Consider the following 27,996-nt stretch of genomic DNA (forward strand, 5'->3'; position numbering starts at 1 on the left):
AATATTGTAGCTCAGTGATACAGTAAAAATCAAGTCATGCTTTGCTACCAACCCACTCATGTTTTCCTCTGGACAAGGTGCAGCCCTTGCCATTGACTCTGTGCAAATTTTTGTTTTAGGTTTGTGTGGGCTCCTGTTGTTGTTTTTCACAGTTGTGATTATTGTTTCTGGGAGTAGAGGCAAATTAGTGAACTTGACAGCAAGGGTTGGTCTGTTCCTTGAGATGGACAGACGTTTCCCCAATAACTGGAGGACTGCATAGCCTCAGCTCTTCGTGATTGCACTTCAGGGGAAGGTAGTGGCCTCTCCGTAGAAAGCTGTGTTGCTTTGTGCTTACGTTTTTGGCGAAGATTTGCATTCCATCTGCTGAACCAGGTTTAGAAGCTGCTCAGAGCTCCTGTATTCAGTGTGTTCGGCATAAAATGAATCTGCTTGTGGTGATACGCTGTCCCCTCAGTTCACCTTGCAAGCTGACAATTTTATTCTCAAGAGAAAACTAATACTGTAACTTTAGCTATCACTTTTCTTCATAAAATTTTGAGAGAATTGTACTTTCAGAGTTCTCAACTGTTGAAATAATTTTTTTTTAATGATCTGTTATATTTTAATTAAAAGGTCATATTTGACGACTGAAGTAATTTTTTACGTATAATGGATCTGCTTCTGGAGCACCTTTGTTCATTAAAATGAGAAAATTAAAATAGAAAAAAATAGGCAAGGGGAGTGAGGCATATTATACTGTTACTTTCATGTTTGGTTTTGAAGGTAGAACTATGTCAAAATTATAATTAGATTTTGTCCTTAAAATGACCTTGCTTGAGTGAGTGCGTAGATGGAGGCTGCTGTGCTGCTGCTTCCTCTTTGGAGTTAGGGAGTTTTTCGTTGAGATACAAGAAGTATTTGTAAGTGGTTTTGCTGAGTAACAACATATGCTTCCTCTAGTGGAAGAAATACAGTATGTGGATAACTTTCCACCATGAGGAGGCTTTTTCATCCTTGAGAAAGCTCATATGAGCCCATCTCTAGCACAGGTAAGCATCCCTTTATCCCATTTGGGCATGTGGCTCTTGTTGACTGCTTTGGGATCTTATGGGCTTCCCATTTTAGATGTTGTCTTTCACTGCTGCGTCCATTGCTGTATCAGTTAAGTTTTCTGCACTCTGATTTAATGACCAGTACCCAGATACACAGAGCAGTTGATCCTCTAATTTCTCAGCTAAGCTTTGTAAATAAGGAATGATCATATCCAAATAGATGAATTTCCTCTAGTTGCACAGTGGGATGAAAACACAAAGTTTTCAACTAATGCTTATTTGTTTGTTTTTACTAGAGAGAATTCCCATGTGGTGAGGGGTAGATGTGTCCTGCTGTTTGTAAATGCTGAAGTACAGGGCAATTAAAATGCCATGATTCATTGTACTTACTTTAACTTGGTTAGGACTTAACTGGAACTGATTGTTCCAGGATAAAATAATCTCCATTGAATTAAAGAGCCTTAAATCTGGTGCCATTGAAAGCCTGACCCTAACAGATTGCTGAGAGCTTCAGGTCTGGTCAGAGGTTGGTGCATTGCATGATTCTTTCATAATCATGAGCCCTTACAAAGCACACTCAATCCAAATACAGTTACAGAGTAAATACTCAAAATTAGTAATTCACATCAATAAAAACCACAGCTGATTGTCTATAAACACACATTGTTTTACCTCTTCTCTGGTGGTTATAAAATGAAGCAACTCTGAAGTTTCAGTGGAAGATCCTATTTTTCTATATTTACTTTTTTTTTTTTTTTTTTTAATGCTCTTCATTTAAATTCTTTATTTGTTTTAATTTCTAGCATCCTGAAGTTCTAGTTGTTGCCATGGGAAGGTGTTGCAGTATTGTTGTCCTTCCAGGTGTGCAGAGATGTACATTAGTTACATGGATGGCTGTCGTGTACACATAGCATTTCAGAGCAATGTAATATTTCCTTGCAAGCTCTGTGAACTCAGTGTTCTACTGTAATTCAAAACTGTAGTATTAGCTCAAAAGAATGGACGTAAATGATGTCTGGAGCAGCAAAATATATAGTCATTGGCCATGAATTTGGCAACCTTGCTTATGGCAGAGGGCTTGGAACCTGATGATCCTTGAGGTCTCTTGCAACCCAAGGCATTCTGTGAGTCTGTGAATTAGCTTTGCATCTTGATACTGTTCATATTTTTACTTAAATATTACCGAACACTGTTCTTTTTGAATAAAGCCATAAGTGCTTATACACATTCTAAAATGTCAGAAGTTTTTATTATCCCTATGAACTTTTGATGAAGCGAAGTGATTTGGCTTTACTTCCATATTCTTCATAGTCACAGTAGTCACTGTAGATAACGGGACTTAACACTTTTTACTACCTAAACTGTTAATGTAGAGAAAAATGAGAATTGTGGAAGGGAAAAGGAGGGGAGCTCTGCGGAAAGGGACCTGGGTGTCCTGGTGGATGACAGGTTGGCCATGAGCCAGCAGTGTGCCCTTGTGGCCAAAAAGGCCAATGGCTTACTGGGGTGCATTAAAAAGAGCGTGGCCAGCAGGTCAAAGGAGGTGATCCTCCCCCTCTACTCTGCCCTGGTAAGACCTCATCTGGAGTACTGCGTCCAGTTCTGGGCTCCCCAGTACAAAAAAGACAGGGATCTCTTGGAAAGAGTCCAGCGGAGGGCCACGAAGATGGTGAAGGGCCTGGAGCATCTCCCCTATGAGGAAAGGCTGAGTGAACTGGGTCTGTTCAGCCTTGAGAAAAGGAGACTGAGAGGGGACCTGATCCAGGTCTATAAATATCTAAGGTGTGGGGGGCAGAATGGTGAGGCCGGACTCTTTTCAGTGGTGAGTGGAGACAGGACAAGGGGAAATGGCCAGAAACTGGAGCATAGGAAGTTCCGCACAAACATGCGCAAGAACTTCTTTACAGTGAGGTGACGGAGCACTGGAACAGGCTGCCCAGGGAGGTGGTGGAGTCTCCTTCTCTGGAGATGTTCAAGACCTGCCTGGATGCCTACCTCTGCGACCTGGTGTAGGGAACCTGCTTTGGCAGGGGGGTTGGACTCGATGATCTCAGGAGGTCCCTTCCAACCCCTACAGTTCTGTGATTCTGTGATTCTGTGAAAAGGCATAATTACATGATGCCTGTAAAAGGTAAAATTGAGAGGAAGTGGAGCTTTGGAAGAAATAGAGGCAATTAAAACCTTTTTTTCCTCAGTATTAAGGGTAAGAGAAAGAGAAGGAACATAAGCATAGTGACTGAAATGATAACAGAAATTATGTTTCAATCAACAATTACAGTGCTGATTCTTGCATATACTTGTATTTATACAAAACAGAATAAGATAAATTATTTTCTTCAGAAGTTGAGTGTTGATGAGGGTTTTAGCAATTTGAGAAGTCTTTAAAAATCAGTGACGAAGTTTGTAGTGTTTGAACAGTTGCATGAAGACTGAAAGTGGCTGCTATATGGTAAAGCTGGAAGAGCTACTTGCTATATTGTATGATTTTTTTTTTCTGCTTGAATTTTCCATTGTTTTGCTGTATCAAATCCACAACACCAGTTTGAATATAGACTTAGGTAGAAAGCTGACAGTGAGACAGAAGATTTGGATAAAAGTGCATAATCACTACACAGTCAACATTTTAGGCAGTTTTTCAGGTGCAGATAATCATGTTTCTCTTGTGGAAATTTTCTCACTGAATATCTCATTTTCCCCAGACCTTGTGTCAGCTGTGTTATCTGGTAAATTTAAACTGAGTCAGACTCAGAACCCATTGGAGTGGATAAAATGCTTCAGTTCTGGTGATCTTTGTGAGGTGAATTTAGTATAAAGCAAAACAAAGTGAGGAGAAAGAGTTGAGCAGATGTTTTTGCTACTGCTAGTGCCCACATTGTTGTTGAAGTGAGCAGGAGTGGAATCTTTTTATAGTGCCCTGTGGTACGTGCCACAATTTGTGGAGGTTAACAAAATTTTATCCATCCTGTGATTATTGATCTAAAATAGGTATGAAAATAAGTCTTGTAATTGCAGAAGACAGTGACCTATAAAAGATGTACAATTGGAAACTAGATTAAATAATTGAAAGTGTGATCATTGTTTCTTTAAATACACACTTCTGTGTTAGATCTATTTGGCAACACCTGTATTTGCTCTCAATTTAGCTCTCATTAGCTGGTTGCTGAGGTACAGGTGTCAGAATAGATGTGAGTTATGGAGATACTCTCCTCTGAGATGAATGTCCTTATTATCGTTATTTTTTCTTGAAAGGAGTCTTTCATATACGAGAATTACTGGGGAGCTGTAGCTGCTTGCTCTGTTAGAGAAGAGTGAATTTCCACTTGGTTTTCATTTTGGCTATCAGTTCCTATCTGACATGGATTTTTCAGCAGCAGTCTTTTGAGTTGAAATTAGTTGTACCAATGATTTCTTCCATTTGTGTGCCTAATCACCTGATGGCACCTGCAAGTCAGCTTGGCTGCAGTCAGAGCAAAAGTTGCTGTAACTTCAATTTAGAGACCAAGTGGAGCACTAGGAAGATTTGCAGCCTAGATGCATGGTCGTGAAGGAAAGTGCAAGCATTTTTTGTGGGCACTTTCTGACAAAACATCTGTAGCAAAGGCATTTATTTGATTTTTCTCTTTTGTTCTATCACAGTAACTTCACTCATAATCTGAATAATATGTTTGTCTTCTCTTTGAAACCTTCACATTAATTTCACATTCTTTTAATATTTTTTTTTATGCCTCTTTCTTGCTTGCTGTGTTTAAATATTTGAAGTCTCAGTCTTAAAATAAATTACTTGGCAATAGTACCAAAGGGTTTCTTTCATTTTTCACTTGCAGGGTTGCCTAAATATGCAACTAATAACCTCAAGTAATGCGTAGAAGGCAGAAAATAAAGCAGTTTTATTGTGGTCTCTTGATGTGTGTTCACTATTGAGAGATGTAAAGACAGGTTAAGTGGGCTACATTTTTTTATTGCTAGATGCTGGGTGATGCTCAGGTACGTTTTAGGTTAACTGCAATTGTTTGTTGCCTCTGTAACAGGGGCATAGAAGGATTAATGTATGTATTTTTAGTAGCCTCTTGTTTGAGAAGCTGATAGATACGCTTGCTGGTTGCGCATTTGTACTTCACAAAACTTGTCTCCAAGCCTGGATATTTTCATTTTTATTTCTTCAAGAAAAAAATAAATCACTTTTTTCCATGCTTTCCTAAAGTGCAGTCTAGATTTTTCCTTGAAATAAGATGTAAATTCTCTTGATAACAATACAGAGTAATACCCATATAATAAATATACCTGGACAAATGTCCTAGTTTAATTTTGTTGCAAAATCCTAATTGCAGTATGCTGGAAGATTATTGTATTTAATACTTAAATGTTCATTATACAGTGTCTGTGTATGTATATATATATATATATATATATATATATATATATATATATATATACACATACCTCATTGCAGAGTGGAAATAATGGAGTAAGTGCCACCATTGTTTTTCTAGGTCAAAAAATGATTGTTATAAAATTGCCTTAGCTTGTTACTTCCCAACTATGTTACATTCAGCTCTTTTGACGTGTTAATGAAGAACAACATCAGTAATGTAAATATGTAGTTATTATTATACTGGACTAGAAACTTGAAATACTTTTCCAATGAAATATATTGTGGTTTTTTTTTTTTTTTTTTTTTTAACTGAATCATGTTGAAATACCACGTGATGAAAATATTGTATTGTCTTGCAGATGATTCTCTTGTGGGCAGGTAGTCTTTGTGAAACAATGAGGTTGATAATGTTAGTGATTTTCAAACGTTAGTGATAAGCCATGCTGTTCGCCCTTCAAAACTTTAGTTGGAAAGCATACAAGAAAATAGGACTCGAGACTACTAATTCCTTTAATTTTTTTTTTTTTTAAGTTTTTTTTTTATTGACTCTAATTTTAAAAAATAGAAAGTGAACTGTGTATTGTACCCGATCATCTCCAGAAAAATCTGGATGAAAAGACTTATAACACAGACGTAAGATAAAATCTTGGACTATTTTGTCGCAATGTGAGACACAATGGGATTATTTACAATTCTTTGAGTGACTGCTAGATGTCTTCAGGTGATGGACTTATGTCAGAATTGGTCGATACATTGGCTTATGTTTTCAGTCATATGTAAATTGGGGGTTTGGCTGAATGCCTCCATCATCCTTCACTGGAGGATTTGCTTCTGCTTCCTTGGAGGGCAGCCAGGAGCCATGGGTGCAGATTTGGCACTTGATGTGTGAAGCCAGCTTTGAGGAAGTGCATATGAAGCAAAGGTATATAATTGATTTCCTCCATGCAGGAAAAAAAATGTCACTCATTGACATTCATTGATGCTTCCTGAATGTTTTTTGGTTTCCATACAGTAGATGTGAACACGGTGAGGTGGTGGGTGGTGCATTTGAGCAGTAGCAACAGCAATGTGGAAGATGAGCCACATCCTGGATGGTCACGCACAGCTGTCACACCATGAAAGGAAGAGCATCTCAATCAGCTCATCCATGTGAATTGATGGATTACAATCAGGGGATAGTGTATGGAACTGGATATATGTTCCAGTGCATTGGAAATAATGGTGCCAACATTGGAATGTTCCAAAGTTTGTGCCAGGTGGGTCTCACAAATGCTTGCACAGGGACAGAAGGAACACTATCAGGACCTACTGACCCAATGTGAGGCTGAATGGGACAGTTTTGTGGATTGCATTGTTACCAGTGACATCATTGTTACCAGTGATGTAAATGTCACCTCTATGAGCTGGAATTAATATGGCGATCCATGGAAGGGTGATGTGATTTTCCCCATTGAAGAACAAGTTCAAGACATAGCCCTCAGTGGTTAAGGTGATGTTTTTTTGAGATAGGAAGGGAGAGATCCTTCTGGATTTCCTGGAACTGGTACAAACCATCAACCATGACCACTGCATTGTGACGCTGAAGGCTCAAACTTTTCAAGTTGAACCAGGGAAGAAGACAGCCACGCCCCGTGTTATTTTTAAGACTGTGAAGCACACTGCTAATCTTGTCTGGACTGTCCTACCACACTGACCTTGTAGTCTGGATTTGGTGCTTTCTGACTTCCATCTGTTTGAGCTGATGGACGATGGACTGTATGAGCATTTTCCTAGCAACAATGTCATCATTGCAGCTGTGGAACAGCTGTCACCTCTTCTGGGGCAGATTTCTGCAAGCTCTGCATGCAGGCTTTTCTTCATTTCTGGTGAAAATGCATAGCTAATGGTGGTGACGATGTTGAAAACAGTGTTTTGTAGCTGAGAGTTTACTCTATCACATAGTGTATGTGTATTGTGCTGTTTTAACTGTTGTAGTTTCCGTGGAAATAATTAGGAGGCGTTATTTTGGGAACAGCTTGGAATAGACTTGGACGTTTCTTTAATTAATAACAGAGAATCGTGGAGTATCTCAAGAATTCACTTCCTTTAAAAATTATAGTATTTCTCTAAGTGCATATATATATATATATATATATATATATATATATATATATATATATATATATATATATATATGAAAGCCACAGTATTATAGCCACTCTTGTAGTCTAACATCTTCATTTGATTTGCCCTTTGCTCACTTGAAACTCTCAGACATTTCAGTAGGAGTTGTTCAAGTGGATCTGAAGAAGTTATTTGGCTCTTATGTTAAGGCTCAGAGCCAAGTAGAGATGTTGAACTGAATATCTGTTGTTAGTACTTGATCTGATCTGTAGGCAGCCAGTTGCCTTCAGTGAATTAATGGAAAATTCAGTGACAAGACTTGTTTTGAATTTTTCATCCAATTAAGTGCAGCAGCTCTGCCAACAGTACCTGCCTCTGCATTGGTCAGCTCTTTGTCTTCTTTCTCAGGATCTGTTTAACTGGCTTCTAATTAAAGCTCTTCTAACTCTCAAAATGGCAAGAAACCAAAAAGCAATAGGTTATACATACTTTTTTAAAAAGAATTATCCTTACCTTATATGACATGAGTTAGGTTCAGTAAGTTCTAAGAATAATTTACATTGGGAAAAAAATTGAAGATGCCACTCACTTCTTTATCTAAGTTAAAATTACTTCTTTGAATGGATTTCAGGTAAAACATCAGAGATAATGAGTAAACACACTTTTCTTAGCACAAATATTAAAGCATGTATTTGGATGCCTGACAACATCATTGCCTTTCAGGACATTGTCTGTTGTTCTCATGTTGAGAATATGATCGAGTCCCAGAGTCTCTCTGTGTAGTACTGCCTGTTCTCCTTTTGATTCCGGTGCTTTTCTGTTACAATGATTTTAAAAAATATGCCAAACTGACTTCTGTTGCTTGTCTTTCCCATGCAGGAGCTGCAGGAATGTGTCTCAAAAATAATTCTGTTCTTGGCAGTGATAGCACTTGCATGGATCAGAAATAAGTGAGCGTATTACAATTTATGTAACATAGCTTTAAAAACAGCTACGCTCTTCAGAGGAATTTGTGATTGTTACAGTAATTGTAATTCCATATTTGTATTGCCAAATCTGATCAGCTCCTTCTTACCCACCAAAGCTGTGGTGAAACGCAATTGGAATATTTTGTGTTTTCATGCAGTGCAGACATCTCCTTCTGGATTTAATAAAAAGGATAGTTTAGCTACAGGGAAGAACTCAACCATTGCTATTTGACACTGCTTGATGTACAACTGCCTGTCTCACAGCCTTATATGGCTTTGGGCTGTGGGCACCCTTTCATAAACCATTTAACTGAACTAAATGAGACCAGAGAGAAGTCATGATTGGTTGGCAAATGTGTTGGTAAAACAAATCTCACTGTGACAGAGTGAACTTAGTCCAGTTGAGCCAGAAGTAGTGTTCTGAAGAAGTTTTTTTCCCTCACTTCTCCCACAATGGAACTTGCCCTGGCTAGGTGCTGATGGCTGTGCTGGTGTGGCAGAACTGTTCTGACAGCTGGAGGGCTCTGACTCACCAAGAGGCATTCCCATCTTCCTTAAATCAATCAGCTGCTAAATTCTTGTGTGGCTCAAGTTTTTGCATGAAACATAGTGTATAAAGAGGCCTTTGAAGTAGGCAGCCTTGGATATTAAGAGAAGTTTGCAGGAAGAAAGAACAAAAAAATGCAACTTCTATTCTGCTGAAAGTATATTGCTGAAATCAATAAATCCTGTAAAATTGACAAGACATTCCTGATTTTTTTTTTTTTCCTCCTAGCACTGTGTTTGGTTTTTAATTGAGTAGAGTATATGTAAGGAGACAGGTTGATTACTCATAGTCTCTCTATGAATGCCTTTTTATAAGCTCGTGTGTGTGCAGATGGAAAATGCAGTGTTATCAGCATCATAAGGTGCTTGTACTGTTTTTAAGTGAGTTGTTTGGTTTCGCTCGGTGAAACCAAGGTAACAGGGATTATATATATATGTGTGTGTGTGTGCGTGTGTATCTAGTATCCAGTCTGACTCACTTCCTGTTTACACTCCTTTTCCTAACTATATGCAGGATAAAATCATGCCTTTATTTATGTTGAATCATAATATTCATCTGCTTTACATCAGTTTTTCTGAAAAGCAGATAATTTAATCACGAAGATAAAAATCCTAATAAGAACTCAGTGATGCTGTCCAACTAAGTTTGCTTGTTACATTTTTGCAGGTATTTATTTGAAGAGATGCTGGCTGGGAACCTTTTACAACCTTAGATTCACCTGTTACTCTTAGATACTACCTTAGATTCCCCTCTCTCCCCAAAAGTGGCAATTTGTGTGCACTTCTGCACTGATAGTCTCTGGCTTATTTATGTTTTCATTTATTTATAGCAATGTTGTTTTTAATAATCAGTATTTGCATATTTATCCAATGTGGATGTATATGTAAATACACGTGCACATAAAAGATAAAGGCATGCTTGCATTTAAATTACTTGTTTTATTTGTAACTTTTGCATAATCTGAACGCAAATAGTAAAATACTAATTGAAATTTGCAAGGTGTTCTTTAAAAATTTATTCCATGATTTGATAAATCCTAAATTAATATTATTAATCTAAAAATATTTTTGTCATATCCATTCTCCAGTGACTCTTAAATGTCATAAAGTCAAGTAGGTGCATGTATACCTGACCAATGAGAAAGTCTGGGTGGTGGTTTTGGTTCTTGTAGTCTGAGAATGGTCTGAAAGACTCCACTGTATAGTGTGGTGTTAGACTGGTAAATATTGTACTGTATTTAATTTAAATGTGAAAATGCCCTTTTGGCTGTAAAGGACTATATCAGTATTTTTAGATGCTTCCTCCTGTAGATCATAGTCATATACGGTATAATCGTGTTTGTGCCTGCTATTTTGCCATCCTTGCCTATCACTAGTGGTGCTAGTTTTAGTAAAATACAGTGAGAGTTTTATTTAATTATGACAGATGTATTGTTGCTTTTCTGTAGATATTAATGATGCATGGGCTCACTGGAAATGAGCCACTAGCTCTATTTCCATGTAATCTTGGAGGCAATCTTCAAGATACAGAGACAGATTTTTTTTTTTTGTTTTTGTTTTTCATCCAAACAAAAATATAATTAGGTTTGTGTGGAGGGGAAAATGTAGCACAATGTGAATGTTAGAGATCTGACGAGGATATTGGGAATGGAAGCTGCAGTTCCTCCAGGGCTAGCACTGACTCCCAAGTCCCCAAAAGAGGTGTGACTGCTTTTGGCACTGTATTTTTGGCCAACGGTATGGAGGTGAGATTTTTCAGGGAGTGTTGCAAGCAGACTCATTAAATAAAGGAAATCTTCAGTATTCTGCTTAGGATCTTAGAAAATTCACGACAGGTGGCTAAATAGAACTTAAATGTACGCAAATACATTAGAATTGCAAGGTACTTACATAATACTGGAAATAAGAGCACAGTATTTCTACTTGTGAAGCTTAGGATCTGCAAAAGATTGTGAACGCAAGATTAAAAGGCAGAAAGACTTTGCAATACTGTGTCACAATGAAGTTGACTCTGAAGGTGCATTAATCATACATGGCTTTATGTCTTTATATGCAACTCAGTTTCCAAAAGCCAAAGAAATTTCCTTGCCTGATGTAGTTTCTTTCTCTGTAACTAATAACCACCGTTTTAAATTCTTGTCCTGAACAGTGATATTTTTTTTGGTAGAAATGTTTTAGATGTTGTGCTTTTACTTGTGTGGTGTAATAGCATTGTTAGTGTGTTTCAGTAAATGTTACAAGGTACACTGCAGAATGAGTTGGAAGATGTGAAATGCCTTCTTAATGCTAGCTATATTATGTTGAGTAGTTTCCATAAATATTACTGACTGTTTTTGCGAGTAGTCAAAACTAAGGGCATTGACATAGCTCTTCTAAAACGTCATCCAGACTGTGAATGGGCACTTGCAGTGCTGAAGGAAAATCTCTGCTTAGAACAAAAATGATCAAGACTGAAAGAAGCACAACATGTTTTGCAGGGTTAAGAAAATACATAAACAGTGTGGGTGGATGAATCAATAATTTCTCAGAATTAGGTGCATATTTATTTCTGCTGTCACAGGTGGGTTTTACTGCTTTCAACCTGGTGTGGGTGGGGCTGCTTTTCTTTCCAGTTTAGTTCTCCAAGAAAAGGCACTGAATGACGTGGGTTAGTGGGTCCTGTGGAGTTGGGTTGATGGTTGGACTAGGTGACCTTAGTCTCTTCCAACCTTTATGATTGAATGATTTTAAGAGGGGGTTCCTCTTACCAACACATCTCAGAGAAATAAAAAGACAATGATTGATTGGACCCATACCCAAATCCCACATGTATTCTAAGTAGTGTGGTTGCTCTCTTTTTAAAAATTCCATTATCCACAGACCTAGTGAAGTCATGCATTCTGGTGAAAGAGGCTTCTGAAAGGAAGCTGCAACATTCTGATGAATAAAGATACTGACTGAGTAATTGCATGACCATAACTCAGACAAGAACTGGAGCAATAGGATCTTATAGCACGGTGAATTGGAGAGGAATGAAAATGATAGGTACTTATGCAAATGGATTAAAACCATCCTGTGCCACTTTGTGGGTCTGTCTTTTAGTCACTCTTGCTATCTAGGCCATGCGATTACTCAAAAACAGCTGGGAAGGAATGGATGCAATAATTTAATCACAAATTCTAAATGCTTTTTGTGGTAATTTTCCTGCAAATAGCACACTACAAAATCAAGGCAGGTAGTATTTACTACCAGTTGCAGGACTAGCTACATAATGAACTCTGGAAAGACTGCATGGTTTTTATTTATCCCGAGTCTGCCTTTTTTAAAACACCTGAGTGTCTCGCTCCAATTTATAGGAGGGAGATGAGGTTCTTTAATATCTGTATACCCGGTGTGAGATTAAGAAACAACGGTTCATATGTTGTTGCATCCAGTTTATTACTAAGACCTAATCAGGGAGACGGGGAAGGGAAGGAGGGCGATAGAAAAGATGGAAAAGAAGCAGGAGTTGCGTAAAGCGGGGATAGTCACCAGCAGGATCCAGCAGCGGTCCCGTTGCACGGGCAGAACGCAGCAGAAGACAGAGAGCAGCAGCGTGGCCGGACTTGGGCAACAGGCAGGTAGACGAGGAAGTCGAGGAGCCAATTCTTGAAGCAGCAACAGCAGTCCGGCAGCAGGCTCAGGAGAGTTCAACAGTATGCAGGAATCACCTCAATCTTCAGGAATCCCTCTATCTTCCGGAATTCCTCTCTCTCCCTGAATTCCTTCTCGTGGTTTTCAGTTCCTCTTTTATCCTCCTTGTTCTCCTGCCTACGTGACAAGGATGGGCTTCGAGCAAGAGTCATTGAGTACCCTCTAAGATGGCCCATCATCCTGAGGTAGGTCCACACAAAGGAGCACTTCACAGCTATTTAGCTGCAGTTCATCTCGCTCTCGTTGCCCCTGGCCTTGCCCATCTGCGTTGCCCCAGACAAAGGATTTCACAACCTTTGCCTAGGACTTGCCTGGACTTGTCCATCTGTCTCCTTGAGACAAAGGTTTTCACCGTCCTTGCTCGGGACTTGTCTGGACTTGAACAAGTCCATCGGTGTCCCCAGCAAACTTTGAGACACAGACGTTGACAGAATAATATCTTACAGAGTAATATCTTACACTGAGATAAAACATGAAACTATTAGTCTTTTTAGGTTTATCACCTTTTCTTCATGTTTGGGGAATGCAGATAATAGCTTTTAATGAAGTAGTTGCTGGGAGATTTATTAAGTGATATTGTCCTGATTACATCTAAGCTACAGAATGAGACTCATTCTCATTCCTTCTGCAAAGCAAATTATAAATTTGCTTTTCATAGCCTTATAAACTCTGCCTCTGAAATTCCTGCCAAAATAAGGGAAGGCTGTGACTCTTCTTAGAGCTTTCCTCTGTAACCTTTGTCCTTGTGGCAGTGCAGGAACAGCTTAGGCAAAATAAAAAACTCAAAAGAAAGACAATTCATTCAAGTCTTTAGAAGATGCTGTGCTGCTACAAAGTGCTGCATGCCCCAGTCTTCTGAGATCTTCTGTCTGTCTGTGGCACCTCACAGCAAAACTGTGCAAGGTCTGTGCACTGCTGCAGCTCAGCACTGCTGGGTTTTCTGTTCCAAATACTCAAAGTCTTGGTGCAAATGCCAATGCATCTGTATACATGTACCACTGAGCATGTAAACCTGGTGAAGTGCACCCAGGACTGCAAGAAATAAATAATGACAGTCTCAGCTTCAGTGTTGAACAGACTTACCAAAGAAGAAATAACAAAAAATTGGTGCAATTTTTATTTGTATTTTTTATTGATAAAGGAATATTTTTATGTTTGAGTCATCTCACCATTTATCAATTATTTTGGTGGCAGCATGGAAAGGTAGTACTATGAGGAAAAAGCAGTGTGGCAAAATTCCAGCTCTCAGGAAGGCATAATGTTTCTGTAAAACTTTGTTTTTCATTTCTTGTCCCAGTGGGGGTGCTGTGCTTTAACTGACTTGCCTCTCCTGGAGAAGCCTGTCACAGGCTTCAGCACTTCAGTGCGACTTCTCCCACAGACAGCTTCCTTCTGCTTCCCTCATTACAATGTGCTGTGGCAGAAAATACATTGTATTGTGATATTCCAAGGAGAAGATAAGATGCTATTAAGATCATTCAAAGACCAGACTTATTAATGCAGCATGTTAAAGCATTATTTTCTGATGTTGTGTTGTCATCTTAGCTGTATATGCACTTGTTAGAAAAATTGTCATGAAGGCTTTTTATCCTCATTGATTAACAATAAAACTGCAATTTGATAAGCTTTAGGAGGAAGCTGGATTTCTGGGTTTGCTGCTTATGAGAAAGAAATGTTTATTCAAGTGGAAATATGGAAATATTGGAGGTTTTTTTTTTTTTTTTTTTTTTTAAGACATTGCATATATTAATTTGAAGTGATTTTCTTTTTCTTCCCAAAAAATCATTATCTCCAATACTGCTTCAGAGGGAATAGTACACTTAAATTGTAAGCGCTTGTTTGTGTATCAAATGATGAAAAAAATCCATACATGAAATAAATTTAATGGAAATTTGCTTCATCTAATTAATTCTATTGTGTAGGATATTGGGTTATATTTGCTTGAATCACATTAATTATGGAAGTAATTTTGTAGTTTTTAAAGTGAAACATCTGTGTCCATATTTTGTTCAAAAATAATGAACAAGTCCTCAGCACTCTTGGATGAGGTTGCATACCATAGTTTAAGATTAAAAACTCACATACTGCTAAAAACTTAAAGGATGTTCGTGCTTGTGCATCAGTTCAACATCAGTCAGTCATTTATATTACGTTTAGAAACAGACTAGTAGAGGAGAGAGAAAAATGCTCCATTGTATTTAATTGATATTTGCCTTTTGTAGCTGTAGTTTTCCAGCATGTCTCTGAAATGCTTTGCCATGGCAGGGTGGTATTTAACACAGAGGGATGCTGAAAGGTTGAAACCATCTATGCACTCCTTTGGTAGCCTCAGCCTCTCATCCATCTCCTATTCAGTCTACAGATTTTAGTTTCAGCTTTCTTTTTAGAAATAGAGATTATTGAGATGTTCTGTCTGTTCAGAGTGGAACTGTGCACAACAAAAATGAGCTGCTCTTTCTTGTCTTAATTGGAACACTTACCCTTGCCAAAGAGGAGGCCTGGAGTGTTCTGACCTATAATATTTGTGTACATTTTTTTGTGCGTGCAGTATAACAGACTTTTCCCTTTGGCTGTATTTTAATAAGGCATTACTCAATCACAAATTACTTTCAGAAACGTGTATTACTTAAGGACTTTTTGGCAACAAAGCAATTAAATGGCTCATGAAAAAGATGCTTTAAATAGTGAGAATACTTGCAATTATATTATGCTTTGAGCAGCCATTTTCTGATTCATTGGAGTTAGATTGTAAAATCTGTAATAGCATTATAGATAGTATTGCATATAAAACGCCATCTTTGAAAGCTGATAGTTTTTCAAACTGCTTTAATGTAAGAGCCTACTTAGAAGATTAGATCCTTAAATCTCCAGCTCCATGCTCATTGTTATTTGTGATAGTTAGCAGTTAGTTATGATGGCAGGAGCTTCTAATCACAGAGCTTCTAATGATGTTTTCTCTGATAGAGTGCCTCTATCTTACTGTGTTCAGAAATGACATCTTCTGTCTTGCTAAATGTGCATGATCTAACAAGCTGTTTAACTGACATTTATTACTGTTTCAGAAAGCAGTGTGAGGCTGAATATATTTCTTTAACAACATACTATTATACTACATATACTACATATATACTATACATATATATATATTATATATATATATATATACACTATACACACATATATATATAATATATACATGCATACTATATACTACATATATATTTTAGAACTTTCTAGCCTGTAGTCAAGCACCAAAAAAGTTGATTAGGGATGTCCTTGATACTGATTGCATGGTTAATTCCCATTATTATGGGAATTTTCCTATTGTACATTAACTTCACGTAAGTCTTACAGAAAGCTTTCACTCAAACATTACTTTTTAATTACTTTGAATAATTATGGACTCCTAAATTTTATCCAGTTATTAAATTAAAGCACTTTTTTCTTAGAAATAATTCTTTCCCTTTATGCTCATTTCCCACCTTCTCTCTCACTATGAGTGTGAGCTTTCTATGCTCAGTATAGGATTCATCCATTTCTTGTTTTCCTTGCCAAAATTTGTAGAAGCATTTAAAGTATGCTTTTATTTTTAGTGACTGAGCAATATTCATGTCTGCAGAGGAGAATCTTCTGCATAATGAAGACATGGCACAGTTGTTTTTTTTTGTTTGTTTGTTTGTTTTTTTTTTTTTAGAAGCTTTGGTACAGAGGACATTCATCAAGTGGTCCAGCTTCTGTCATTTTAAGTCAGTCCTTTGGAATAGGCTTTCACAAGTCTCAGAATAACTACTATTTTTCCAGTACAGCTTGCTTATACAAGCTGCTGTTCTGTTTCAATTGAACTCTAATAAATGTCATATGAGTAAGGCTTATACTATTATGTTTAGGATAAGTCCTAATTTTCTAGACTGTGCTAGTAAGATCAAAATAATTTTTATTTGAGTGAAAATAGCACTGTGGATCTCAAGTATATCCAGTCCATGAAAGAATTGAGATTGTCTTGACAGCATCCAGTCCTCATAGCCTAGGGATTAACAAACAGATGCACAACAGTGGACATGCAGCCTTGAAGACCAACCACCTATAAGGCTATATAGAAAGTTGTAGCATTCATTAGTTTTAAATGAGGTGGGAGTGAAGACAGTGAGGTGAGCAGACAGGTCTGTTTGGAAATCGGGAATTCAGTGAACAAAATACAGGTATCGGGGATGTGTTGTTGGTTAATAGTGGCTGGGCTTCACCTGCATGGCTGCTCAGAGATCAAGCTGTGCATGCTGGCATTTTGTCAGTTATCTGTAGTTTCATTGGTATCAACACCAAAGAGTAGTGTAATGATTATTAAAAAGAAGTGTGGGTAGGGTGAGTACTGTACTCTATTAACCACCTGGAGGAAAGGGGAGGAGAGCAGCTGGGGGTCATAGAATCATAGAATCACCAAGGTTGGAAAAGACCTAAAAGATCATCCAGTCCAACCGTTCACCTATTACCAATAGCTCCCACTAAACCATGTCCCTCAACACAACATCCAGTCTTTCCTTGAACACCCCCAGGCTCGGTGACTCCACCACCTCCCTGGGCAGTCCATTCCAGTGCCTGACCACCCTTTCTGAAAAGTAATACTTCCTAATGTCCAGCCTGAATCTCCCCTGCTGTAGTTTGAAACCATTCCCTCTGGTCCTATCACTAATGACACGAGAAAAGAGGCCGACCCCCAGCTCACTACAACCTCCCTTCAGGAAGTTATAGAGAGCAATGAGATCTCCACTGAGCCTCCTCTTCTCCAGGCTGAACGTTCCCAGCTCCTTCAGCCTCTCCTCATATGGCCTGTGTTCCAGACCCCTCACCATTTATCATTTATCATTAGGTGCTCACCAAGGGCTGCCTTAGGCTGTGGGTTGCTATGGGACTCCCCTGTGGGATTGCTTACAGTCTGTGAAGTGAAATTCCTTTCAAATTTCCTAGGAAAGAGGACCTTTCCCAGGTAGAAATGAGGAGATGTAGGATTTAAAAATAAAATTTAAGACACTGTTAAAGATGTTGTTGCACATAACTTGTGTAGCACTCATGTAATGCAACTCTGCTTTGTAAGTAGGCTGAAATTGTACCTTCTGAGAAGTTTGTTTTTGTTGTGAGTGTTATCACAGCAATTTATTTTAGAGATACTAGGGGTGTGCATGGCTAATTGTGGCAGATAACTCGATATGGGTAGAAAAACTGTTGATTACCATCAAAGCAAGTTAAGATTGCATGAAATAATTGTTGAACTGGTTTTGTCACTCTAGTGTTAAATGCTAAACCGTTGTTTGGTTTAAGTTGTACTGTGAGTATAAGCAATGCATTGCTGCTATTGACAAACCTTAATCACATAGTACAAGTTAAATATGTAACCACAGAGAGCATAGCTTTATGTATGCTAGTAGCTACAGGAGCATTCATTTAACATTTATTACAAGTTACTGTTGATTTTTTTTTTTTATTAATTTTTTTTTTTTATTTATGGGCAGTGGGGGAACAGTTCGCAGCTGAACTACTGTATAGAGGAAGAAGATCTATTCAGCTTTGGATGAAACCTCAGGCAGTTTTGTAAATGTTTTCTATTACAAATAAGTTTAATAGGGTACATTAAAAAAGATGTATATTTAAACCTATATGGTCCATACTACGTTGGTAGAATTACAGTAAATTGCTGCATTTTATTTCTGTAATTATCTTACAAACTGCTAGTTGGTATTGTGCAGAATGTTATGTTCAGCACATTTTAAGAATAGTCATATTTTGGACAGCTTGTATAAGCTCATTTTGTTGTCTCATAGGGATATAAAATTACTTATCTAGAAAGAAAAAAAGGCATCTATTAAAGGGGGATAACGTCTGCCCCTTTGGAATTATGCATGTCTGCTGTTGAGAGGGGAGGGATAGTGATCATCTCCTGTGTTGTAGTTTTGGGTATGTGCAGTGCAGTTTTGTTATCAATAATATTTCTAGAAGTATGTGATTATGAAATGCGATCTTTTCCTTCTATTTTTTTTCCATTCCTGTAGGAACTTGGAAGTAACAGCCCTCCGCAGAGGAACTGGAAGGGAATTGCTATTGCGCTGCTGGTGATTCTAGTTGTTTGTTCACTCATCACTATGTCTGTCATTCTTTTAACACCAGGTAACCTACTTCTTTATTTTATCTTACTGAAGATGTATGATTCATAATGCACTCATTAAAATGACACATATGTTTTAAAACATCTTACCTTAAGCATTTTTAACTTCTGACTCCTATAAACTTGGTACTCATAGGGCCTTCTGAGCTACTGGAGGCTTTATGTAGCACAAGTACTACTGCTTCAGCAGTAGGTCATTAGGGCTGTATCGGCCTTGGGATGGCTACAAGCATTAGCCTCAGTGGGTATGAGCTTGAGTGCATGATTTTTGTCACTTGTGTCTTAGTGTAATTTCTCATTTAGAGATGAGCTGTCAGAAGGCTAGATGTCCTGAAAAACTAATAATGAGAATGAAACTTACAACTGAGCCAGAAGTATGCAGGTTTCATATAGACATGAACAAACTGTTGCCATTATCTTTCTCGCAGAAAACAGCTACTTAACTTAAAACCAAGGAAACTACTCAGCAGCTCACTCCCCAATAAGAAAAGGGGTTTGGGTAGGTGAAATTAATAGACAAAAAAACAATTGCACACGTGTAAAAACATATGCTTAATGGTTATTTTGTTCTAATTTGATCTGGGTTATTTTTCTGAAGATTTTATTGCTGGGACAGCAGCTGTTTGGAAACTTAAGAGAAGGAATCACTGCACAAGTTTTAAAGAATCTTTGAGTTCTTTCTACCAGAATTGAGTTCTTTCTGTCAGGTTTAAAAGCGTGATAAAATTTCAACTTTGAATGTTGTGTCTATGTAACAAATATTGGTCTTTGGCTAATTGGACTTTGTTATGCAAGTGTTCAATTTACGTAAACCAAAATACTAATGAAATGCCCTTCAGATGGTTTCAGGCCATTTGGCCACCGAATGAAATAATCAAGGGAAGCTTGGTGGGTTTGTGGATGAGCAACTGTACTAGTGTACTGCTGCTGAAAGGAAGATGGTAAACTCAATGGAAAAGGTGTAGGGAAGCTTTGTCCTCGTTTTACAAGTGAGAAAACTGAACTGATGTTTTCCTTTGCACAGAGCCAGGATCAGAGGGGATATTTCTGCCTTCTAATCCTGTTCTCAAAGTGCTCTAGGTTCATGAAGATGGTGGAGGGCCTAGAGAGGAAGATGTATGAGGAAAATCTATGGCGCCTGGGTTACCTCAGTGCTGAGCAGAGCTGGCTGAGGGGAGGCCTCATGGCAGCTTCAGCTTCTCACAGGGAGTGGAGGGCAGTGCTGAGCTCTGCTCTCTGAGATAGTCGCAGGGCCCAAGGGAACAGCATGGAGCTGTCAGAGGAGAGTCTGGTGGGGTTGAGAGAGGTCCTGCCCCAGAGGATGGTGGGCATGGAACAGGCTGCCTAGGGATTGGGCACAGCCCCAACCAGTAGGAGCTCAGGGAGCATTTAAGCACTGCTTTCAGACATATGGTCTGATTCTGGGCAGTCCTGTATAAAGCTGGGAGTTGGATACAATGACCTTTATGGGTCCCTTCTATTATAAGAAACTTTTCTTCTTAGAGGAAGTGAGACAGCTAAGGAAAGTGTGTAGGAATATTGTGGTTCATTCTGTTTCCCATTTTGTAGAAGTATCTAAGTATGCATAATGCTGTCCAAGGGAGTGATAAAGAAATGATTGTTTAGCTATTACTAATTACAATATTTGGAAAAAAGTAAAAGCAGATGTGCTGCTGTAGTCTCGAGATACAGGATTTTCTTTGGGGAATAAGAAAAGACAGACTTAAAAGGCAATTGGTGGCATATCCTGATGTGCTTTAAGGCAGAAGACTGTTCTTTTCAAGGAGAGGATTGTTTAAGGCTTGTAAAATCTAAAAGATGTTGAACTGGAATTCACAGTAATAAACATCAGTTCTGGGTCTAATATTACAGAATTATTAATGATGTAAAAATGTAAATGGAAGACTTTGAAGACACTCATCAAAAACAGAAATAAACAACCCAGGGAAATGTTAATTTCCTTTCAGTATGGTTTTAAAAAAAAAAAAAAAAAAAAAAAAAAAGCTTAGTGAAGTACAACATCTCTGGAGCTGTTAGAAAACCCAGAGAGTTTACCTGAAAACTTGACGTGATCTGGGACCTACATTTCAGTTGAAATCATGTGAGTGAAAACTAATTCTGTCAGCTCAGATGTTCTAAGATATCTCAAAGAGACTGTAGAGCTTGATAAATAAAAGCCTTTTTCCATGAATGGCCTAAGTTTTATAATATGGGTTTTCTTGCAGGTTAAAAATGCTTACCAAAGAAAGCTTTGTAGATATGTTGTAGGACAGCTCCTTTCCCTACTTTTGACCTTAATCTGTTCCTCTTTCAATGCATGATTAATATGTTTTTGAAAGTTATTTCTTACACTCTATTAGTTTCCTGGAGGGTGCTGAGCACTGCAGCAGAAGCTTTCCGACTCTGAATATGTATCCTAGGTGACTCTGGGTTATCTAGCACATAAGGAAGTGGAAAAACTCAGATTGTCTCACAACCCTTTCTGTCACTAAGTGCTGAATGCTGAGGTGCTAGAGATCTGTTGTTTTAAATATTTGGTTTTGTAATTCATTTGTAATGTTGCTATTTAAAGTAGCAGACTTCTTTCCCTGTTTATTTCTGCCTGTAGTGATAGCTGCCTTTTAGACTTGGTACAGTTTTCGTAAGTGCTATCGTGCTTCATTCTGCTTCTTTTTGAGGATATAGGGATGATTTTAGAGAGCAGATGCTTAGAAGCCTGCTTAGTTGTTATAAAGCATTTCAATGAAAATCACGTTAAGGCAGAATCGTATGTATTGATATGCCGGACAGATAAGCAGAATCTTTAAAGCAAAGTTGGGACCAACCCCTCCATGCCATTTTTCATGCTGTTCTTTAAATAAATAAAAAAGAAACTGAAAGTAAGCAGATATTCATTGCCAAAGAAATTCAGTTTCTGTTTTAATATGCTATAGTCTCCATGTAATTTCTGTATATTAGCAAGCAAGTTTTGATATCTCCTTACAGTCACGTTTTTTTCCTTTCTCATGTAAGTGTTATACAGACTATGCCAATTACCAGTTAGATCTGTTAGCTTGTGCACCTCTAGCTAGTGCTGGTTTTCTGCTTTTCAGGCATAATTTAACATCAAACAAGTCTAACTTTCTTTTTCCCCACAGAAAATTCAGTAAAGAATGTGTGTAAATAATGTATTATTACATATTATAAGTATTATATGTTATATATTATTTATAATATATAATATAATATATAATATATTATTTATAATATAATATATTATTATAAATATTATTATAGTTTCTAAGTTCGAAGGTAAACTTTGAGGTGCTTAAACTATTCTTAATTACTCATTTGCCAAAATCATAGAATCATGGAATCCTTAGAGTTGGAAGGAACCTTTGAAGGTTATTTAGTTCAACTTCCCTGCAGTAAGCAGGGACACCTACAACTGGATCACGTTTCTCAGCGCATGGTCCAGCCTAGCCTTGAAAGTGTCTAAACATGTGAAAATGAGTGAAGCTATTATTTTCTACTTTTGCATCTTGTAGTTTCCTAAACACAAACGGTTTGTCATTTTGAATGAACATACATCAGCTATTGAATTGTTAAGGTGTTTATTGTATAATCAAAAAATGTAGCCATTTTATTTTTAACCGACTTTCTTTGTATCTTTTGTAATCAGTGTTCATTTTCTATATATCATGTATGTAGTTTCAGAACAAAATATAGAAATACAGGGGAAACAGTGGGAGAACAGTGGAAGATGATTCAGTAAAATTTAAAATGGAAGCAAAACAGAGTAGGCTATTTGGTAATGTGGTAATAAGCATAGGATGGAAAAAAACTGTCTTTAGAAATAAAATAAGTGCTTTGAGAAGTGCATACCACTTTGTGCTTATGCTGTAGAAAGATTAACCCAGTATAGTGTGAGAGAGCTGAGATGATGTGTACAATTCATCTTACTATACATAAGTAAGCACTTTGGGAACTTAGAGTAGTATTTTATTTTTTTTAAGGTCAAATCAACATTTAGCTCAAAAATAACAGAATCTGCAGTATTGTCAGAGTGGGGAAAATGGGCATATGAAGACCTCAGTATTGATACTGTTAAGTATTCTGAAGGCAGGGGGTGTTAATATATGCTCTACTCAGCTCCACAAATACAACATATGCTTACTTAGGAGATAAAAATTCAGTGTGTAGCAGAAGGAAGAGCTAACAAGATACCATGACGTGTAAACAGAAGGATTAGGTATACATCATTAAAGATAATGCTACTCTGCTGTAAAGCTCAGTGAAGACTACAAGTGGAGCATTGTGTCCCATGCTGACTTGAAGGCTAAAAAAAACCCAACCCAAACAGGTTGTTTTGATCCCTGGAAGGTAGGAAGAATCCTAAAGCTTATTTGAGGATTAGAACATTTGTCTTGTGAGAGGTGATTTGAAAAACTCTTCATGCTTAGCCTCATAAGATATCAAGTGTGAGAAGAGCTGGTTATGATGAGTAAATGCTTGTAAGCTCCCACTGAGCTGTGGGAGGAGTGCATCAACACACTGCTTCACTGTGACATGGGTGTCTGTGTTGGCCTTGTCTCTCCTTAATTTATGGTGTGCATTAAAAAGGAGTTTGTCTTCAATGCAGCGAAGATGCACCTTATTAATACTAAATGAAGTGGCTGCAGCAGGAACACTTAAAAGGCTTGAAAACAATTGTTGTTCATTTCAGACAGCTTTCAACCAGGCCTCCGACTGAGCTATTTGGGTGAACAAACACTGATAAATGAACTGTAATGATCTCCATTTGCTGTTAGGGGGTCACATTTTCATTTGAAAGGCATTACATACTATCTTTCCAAAGCATGTTTTGTTAGTTAAAAAATGTGCTGTAGGACATTGGGTCAGCATAAGGATGACAAGGTTGTTCCTTGCTTGCTGTGATTGAAGACACTCTTGGCTATGGGTCTGTCATCAGTGGTGCTAATACCAACCATCTATAAAGATGAAACCAAACTCTAACCAAAAGAAAGCTTCTCTCCACAGAGAACATACTTGGGGATGCTGATATATTGGAAGAAAAGCTCACGGAACAAAGAGATGCTGCATAGTCTGTAATAATCCTGCCCAGTGATGATAAAAATGCTTACAAGACCGGAGTGGGCAGTTATCTGGTTGGTTGCTTACTAAGTGAACAGGGGACATAGCACACAGCTTTTGGCAACTGCTATTCTTCTAAGTAGCCTAAAGCAGTTAGGTGAAGTGCATAGCTGCTGTGTATGAATATTCATTGGAAACTTCATCTTTTGATAGCAAAATAGGACATCTGCTTTAATACTATCTCTGATATTGCATGTGTGTGGCAGTACACTTTTGAATCACTACTATTTATGACTTATTCAACCTACAGCACAAGAAAAGCAGGATTTGGCAGAGTTTCCTTTTCATTTCTCAATCACAGAAATGATTTTAGGAGCTTTGTTAGTTTTGAAATTAATACTGGCTGTGTCTGTCAGGAAATTCTTGTAATGCTTTGAAATCAGTTTTCTTGTGGAATAGAGGTGTGTAAAGGAGGACCTGTGCCACTACATTGCCAGAATAGTAAATAGTCAAGCACTTCACAGTTCACCTGTCATGTCTCTAAGGTGTTAGTGGTGGTTTGTTTTTTTCCTGAAGCTGTACTGAAGAAAAATGAAACTTTTCTTTCTAATGAATAAAGATAGAGCAGTGCAGTGTCATCAATTTCAGCAGCACCTCTGAATGTGTTCTAGTTCTTTAATTCCAATGTTTAGCAAAGTACACAGAATATATTGTTTTAATAACCGTGTAAAATGATTCTGTTATGTTTATTTTAGATGAGTTTGCAAATTCTTCTGAAACCAGATTGTCTTTGGAAGATCTCTTCAGAAAAGAGTTCATAGTTCATAATCCAGAAGCCAAATGGATTAATGGTAAGCGTATAACTTCTCATATAATTGGAACCTATGTAATTGCTTTGACTATTAAGTAATGTCATTGCCCAGTCATGGAAAAAGAACCAGTTAAAATCTAAACTTTTGCAATTCTCCATTGTCCTGCTTTTCCTTGTAGTTCTGAATCACATCTGTTTCATTAACTTCAGAAGTGGTTTTCTAATTTCAAATCTCTACCGTGTAGGAACTCAGTAAAATTTTCTGTTTTTTGCCACTGGTTCAGTTGGATGCACTGATGAAGAATTGTTAAGAACTGGTTCTTGTTGATGGATTCACAATGAAGATCAATTAACTGTATATTATTATATTAATATATTCTCAAATTTGGGAATTTGAGTACTGAATCATCTGCTTTGTATCTGGAATTATTCTTAAATATTTTAAAGTATTTTTGAAATGCTTAGGCAGTTCTTAGCAATTTTCTAATGTCTACAAACCGCGTTTAAGTTTCTACTTCGGGTATCTACATAGAACTTATAAATAATTAAAGAATACCACATTTTTAATGAAAAAAAGCAAATGAGTAGTATTAGTAACACAAAATATGTTATCTGTGTTATTCTTGAACTCTATTCTATGGCCTGTGTTAAGAAAAAGAAGAAACTTCTTTTGTAAAGTTTTCCAAGTGTGGTAAAAAGATGTTGAATTTGATGGTAAACATTTGAATACATTTCTTCTGTGGCACTCAGAATCCACCTGGAGAAACTCATGGCGGAAAATAATTTTGCTTGTGTTGTTCAAAGTAACGGAGGGTGTAAGCATTCTGATAGTGATACAGTTGTACAGTTACAAACTTGCTATTTATTGAATGTATTAGACAACTTGGTAAAATGCTCACCGTCTTATTAGCAGTACTGGCTTTCTAGAGGTGTTTTACTCAGCCAGGGTGAGAACTTGTTAGCAGTGAAGTGTTTGCATGTACTTATTTATATATAAAGAAAAAAAAACAACCAAGTCCTGTGTTTTTTAGAGGGGGGAAAAAGAAAGGGAAAAATGGGAGTTTTTATGATTGCTATGATGCCTATATGTGTGTGGAGAATGAAATACGTAACTTAATAATCAGCATTCATTAGTCTAGGGCTAGAGGGGGGCCATTAGGCCCTTTCCTTTGGTATTAGGAGGGTAAGTACTGCTTCTGAGCTTTGCACGGAAACATTTTGGTGGAAAATAAGTAGCTACTTACTACTACTTTATGCACACCTTGGGATGCAATAATTTGTATCTATCTCCAAGTTTTATCATCTTGACCTCTTAGGAAAGGTCAATGTCACGGAGTTGACCAGATCAATCTATGTCCATGACAGGGGCGACAGGCCTCTGCCCTCCCCCCCCACCCCAGTCCCACAAAAATGGGAAGGAAGGAAGGGAGGAAAAGAGCAGCGGCAACAATCTATGGAGGAAAACTTATTTTACTATAATATCGGAATACAAAATAACACAATATATACAATTTAGTTGAAGTTGAGATTAATAAATCAGACAAGATGAGAGAGAGAGTTCCCGGGACCGAGTCAAACCTGAGAAGGTTGGAACGGCTAGGAAAGCACCCTCCAGCACCCACTGCAAGGCAGCAAGAGCGCGCCCCCTCCACCCCGGAAGGGTCAGATCCCGTGACTGCTGTAATGTACAGGGATAGGTACTTGGAATTGGGGCAGTGACATTTTAATACCCCGTACACTACATGATGTTTTGATGTGGAATACTGAAACCATAAAAAAAAAACAAAAACAAAAACATAGAACCATGACATTCCACCCCTTATTCTACATCGTTACATCATGCTTAAAATATATATACATATAAACAAACAAACAAAAAATGATTAAAATGCATTACACACATATGGCTATATACATATACATAGAATTAGTAACTGCGCTCCCCCGGCATCAAGTTTCCTTGTGGTACACACTGAACATCCCCATTCTTCTGCATCACCCACCAAGTGGATCCTGGTCCCTGGGCAAAAACTGTACCACGGAGAGGTTTGCCCTTTCCAGAAGCTGGAAGAACCCAAACTGCCTTTCCTAACATGTTCTTTACATGTACAACAGGGACTTTATCTCCCTCTATGGTATGTAGGGAACTGGATTGGTTAGGACCATCACGATTGACAGATCCTCTGGTATTGACTAACCAGGTGGCTTCTGCCAAATGCTTCTCCCAGTGCTTAAATGTTCCGCCACCCAGTGCTTTTAGCATCGTTTTTAACAATCCATTGTATCGTTCAATTTTGCCAGAGGCTGGTGCATGATAGGGGATATGATAAATCCACTCAATGCCATGATCTTTGGCCCAAGTATTTACAAGAGAATTTTTGAAATGAGTCCTATTATCTGACTCAATCCTTTCTGGGGTGCCATGTCGCCACAGGACTTGTTTCTCGAGACCCAATATGGTGTTTCGGGCGGTAGCATGGGGTACTGCATATGTTTCAAGCCACCCAGTGGTTGCCTCCACCATTGTAAGCACATAATGCTTACCATTGCGAGATCGTGGCAAGATGATATAATCAACCTGCCATACCTCCCCATATTTGTACTTTTGCCATCGCCCTTCCTCCCAGAGAGGTTTCATCCTCTTGGCTTGTTTGATGATAGCACATGTTTCATAATTATGAACAACCTGTGCAATGGCATCCATAGTTAAGTCCTCCCCTCGGTCTCTAGCCCATTTGTATGTTGCATCTCTCCCTTGATGACCTGAGGTCTCATGGGCCCACCGAGCTAGAAATAATTCACCCTTGTTCTGCCAGTCCAGGTCTATTTGAGCCACCTCGATTTTGGCAGCTCGGTCTACCTGATGGTTGTTTTGCTGTTCTTCAGTAGCCCGACTCTTGGGCACATGAGCATCTACATGGCGCACCTTCACAACCATATTCTTTGTTTCGGGCAGCAATGTCTTTCCACAGTTCAGCAGCCCAAATAGGTTTACCCCTTCTTTGCCAGTTATTTTGCTCCCACTGCTGTAACCACCCCCATAAGGCATTTGCCACCATCCATGAGTCAGTGTAAAGATAGAGCATTGGCCACCTCTCCCGTTCAGCGACATCTAAGGCCAGTTGGACAGCCTTTACCTCTGCAAATTGGCTTGATTCGCCTTTCCCTTCAGTGGCCTCTGCAACTTGTTGTGTGGGGCTCCACACAGCAGATTTCCATCTGCGATGCTTTCCCACAATACGACACGAGCCATCTGTGAACAG

General features: G+C 38.1%; 1 protein-coding gene across 1 annotated transcript in view; it reads left to right on the forward strand.

Moving 5' to 3' along the window:
- Positions 1-27,996, forward strand: part of DPP10 (dipeptidyl peptidase like 10) — a gene marked incomplete at both ends in the record, with an annotated part of 196,804 nt that overhangs the window by 23,815 nt on the left and 144,993 nt on the right. The window contains 2 exons of the mRNA XM_079538808.1: positions 18,737-18,851; positions 24,678-24,773. Of these exons, the coding sequence (XP_079394934.1) occupies positions 18,737-18,851; positions 24,678-24,773 (211 nt within the window). The remainder of the gene's footprint in view (positions 1-18,736; positions 18,852-24,677; positions 24,774-27,996) is intronic.

The sequence above is a fragment of the Tetrao urogallus genome (assembly GCF_951394365.1).
Source record: "Tetrao urogallus genome assembly, chromosome: 8".
Taxonomy (NCBI): Eukaryota; Metazoa; Chordata; class Aves; order Galliformes; family Phasianidae; genus Tetrao; species Tetrao urogallus.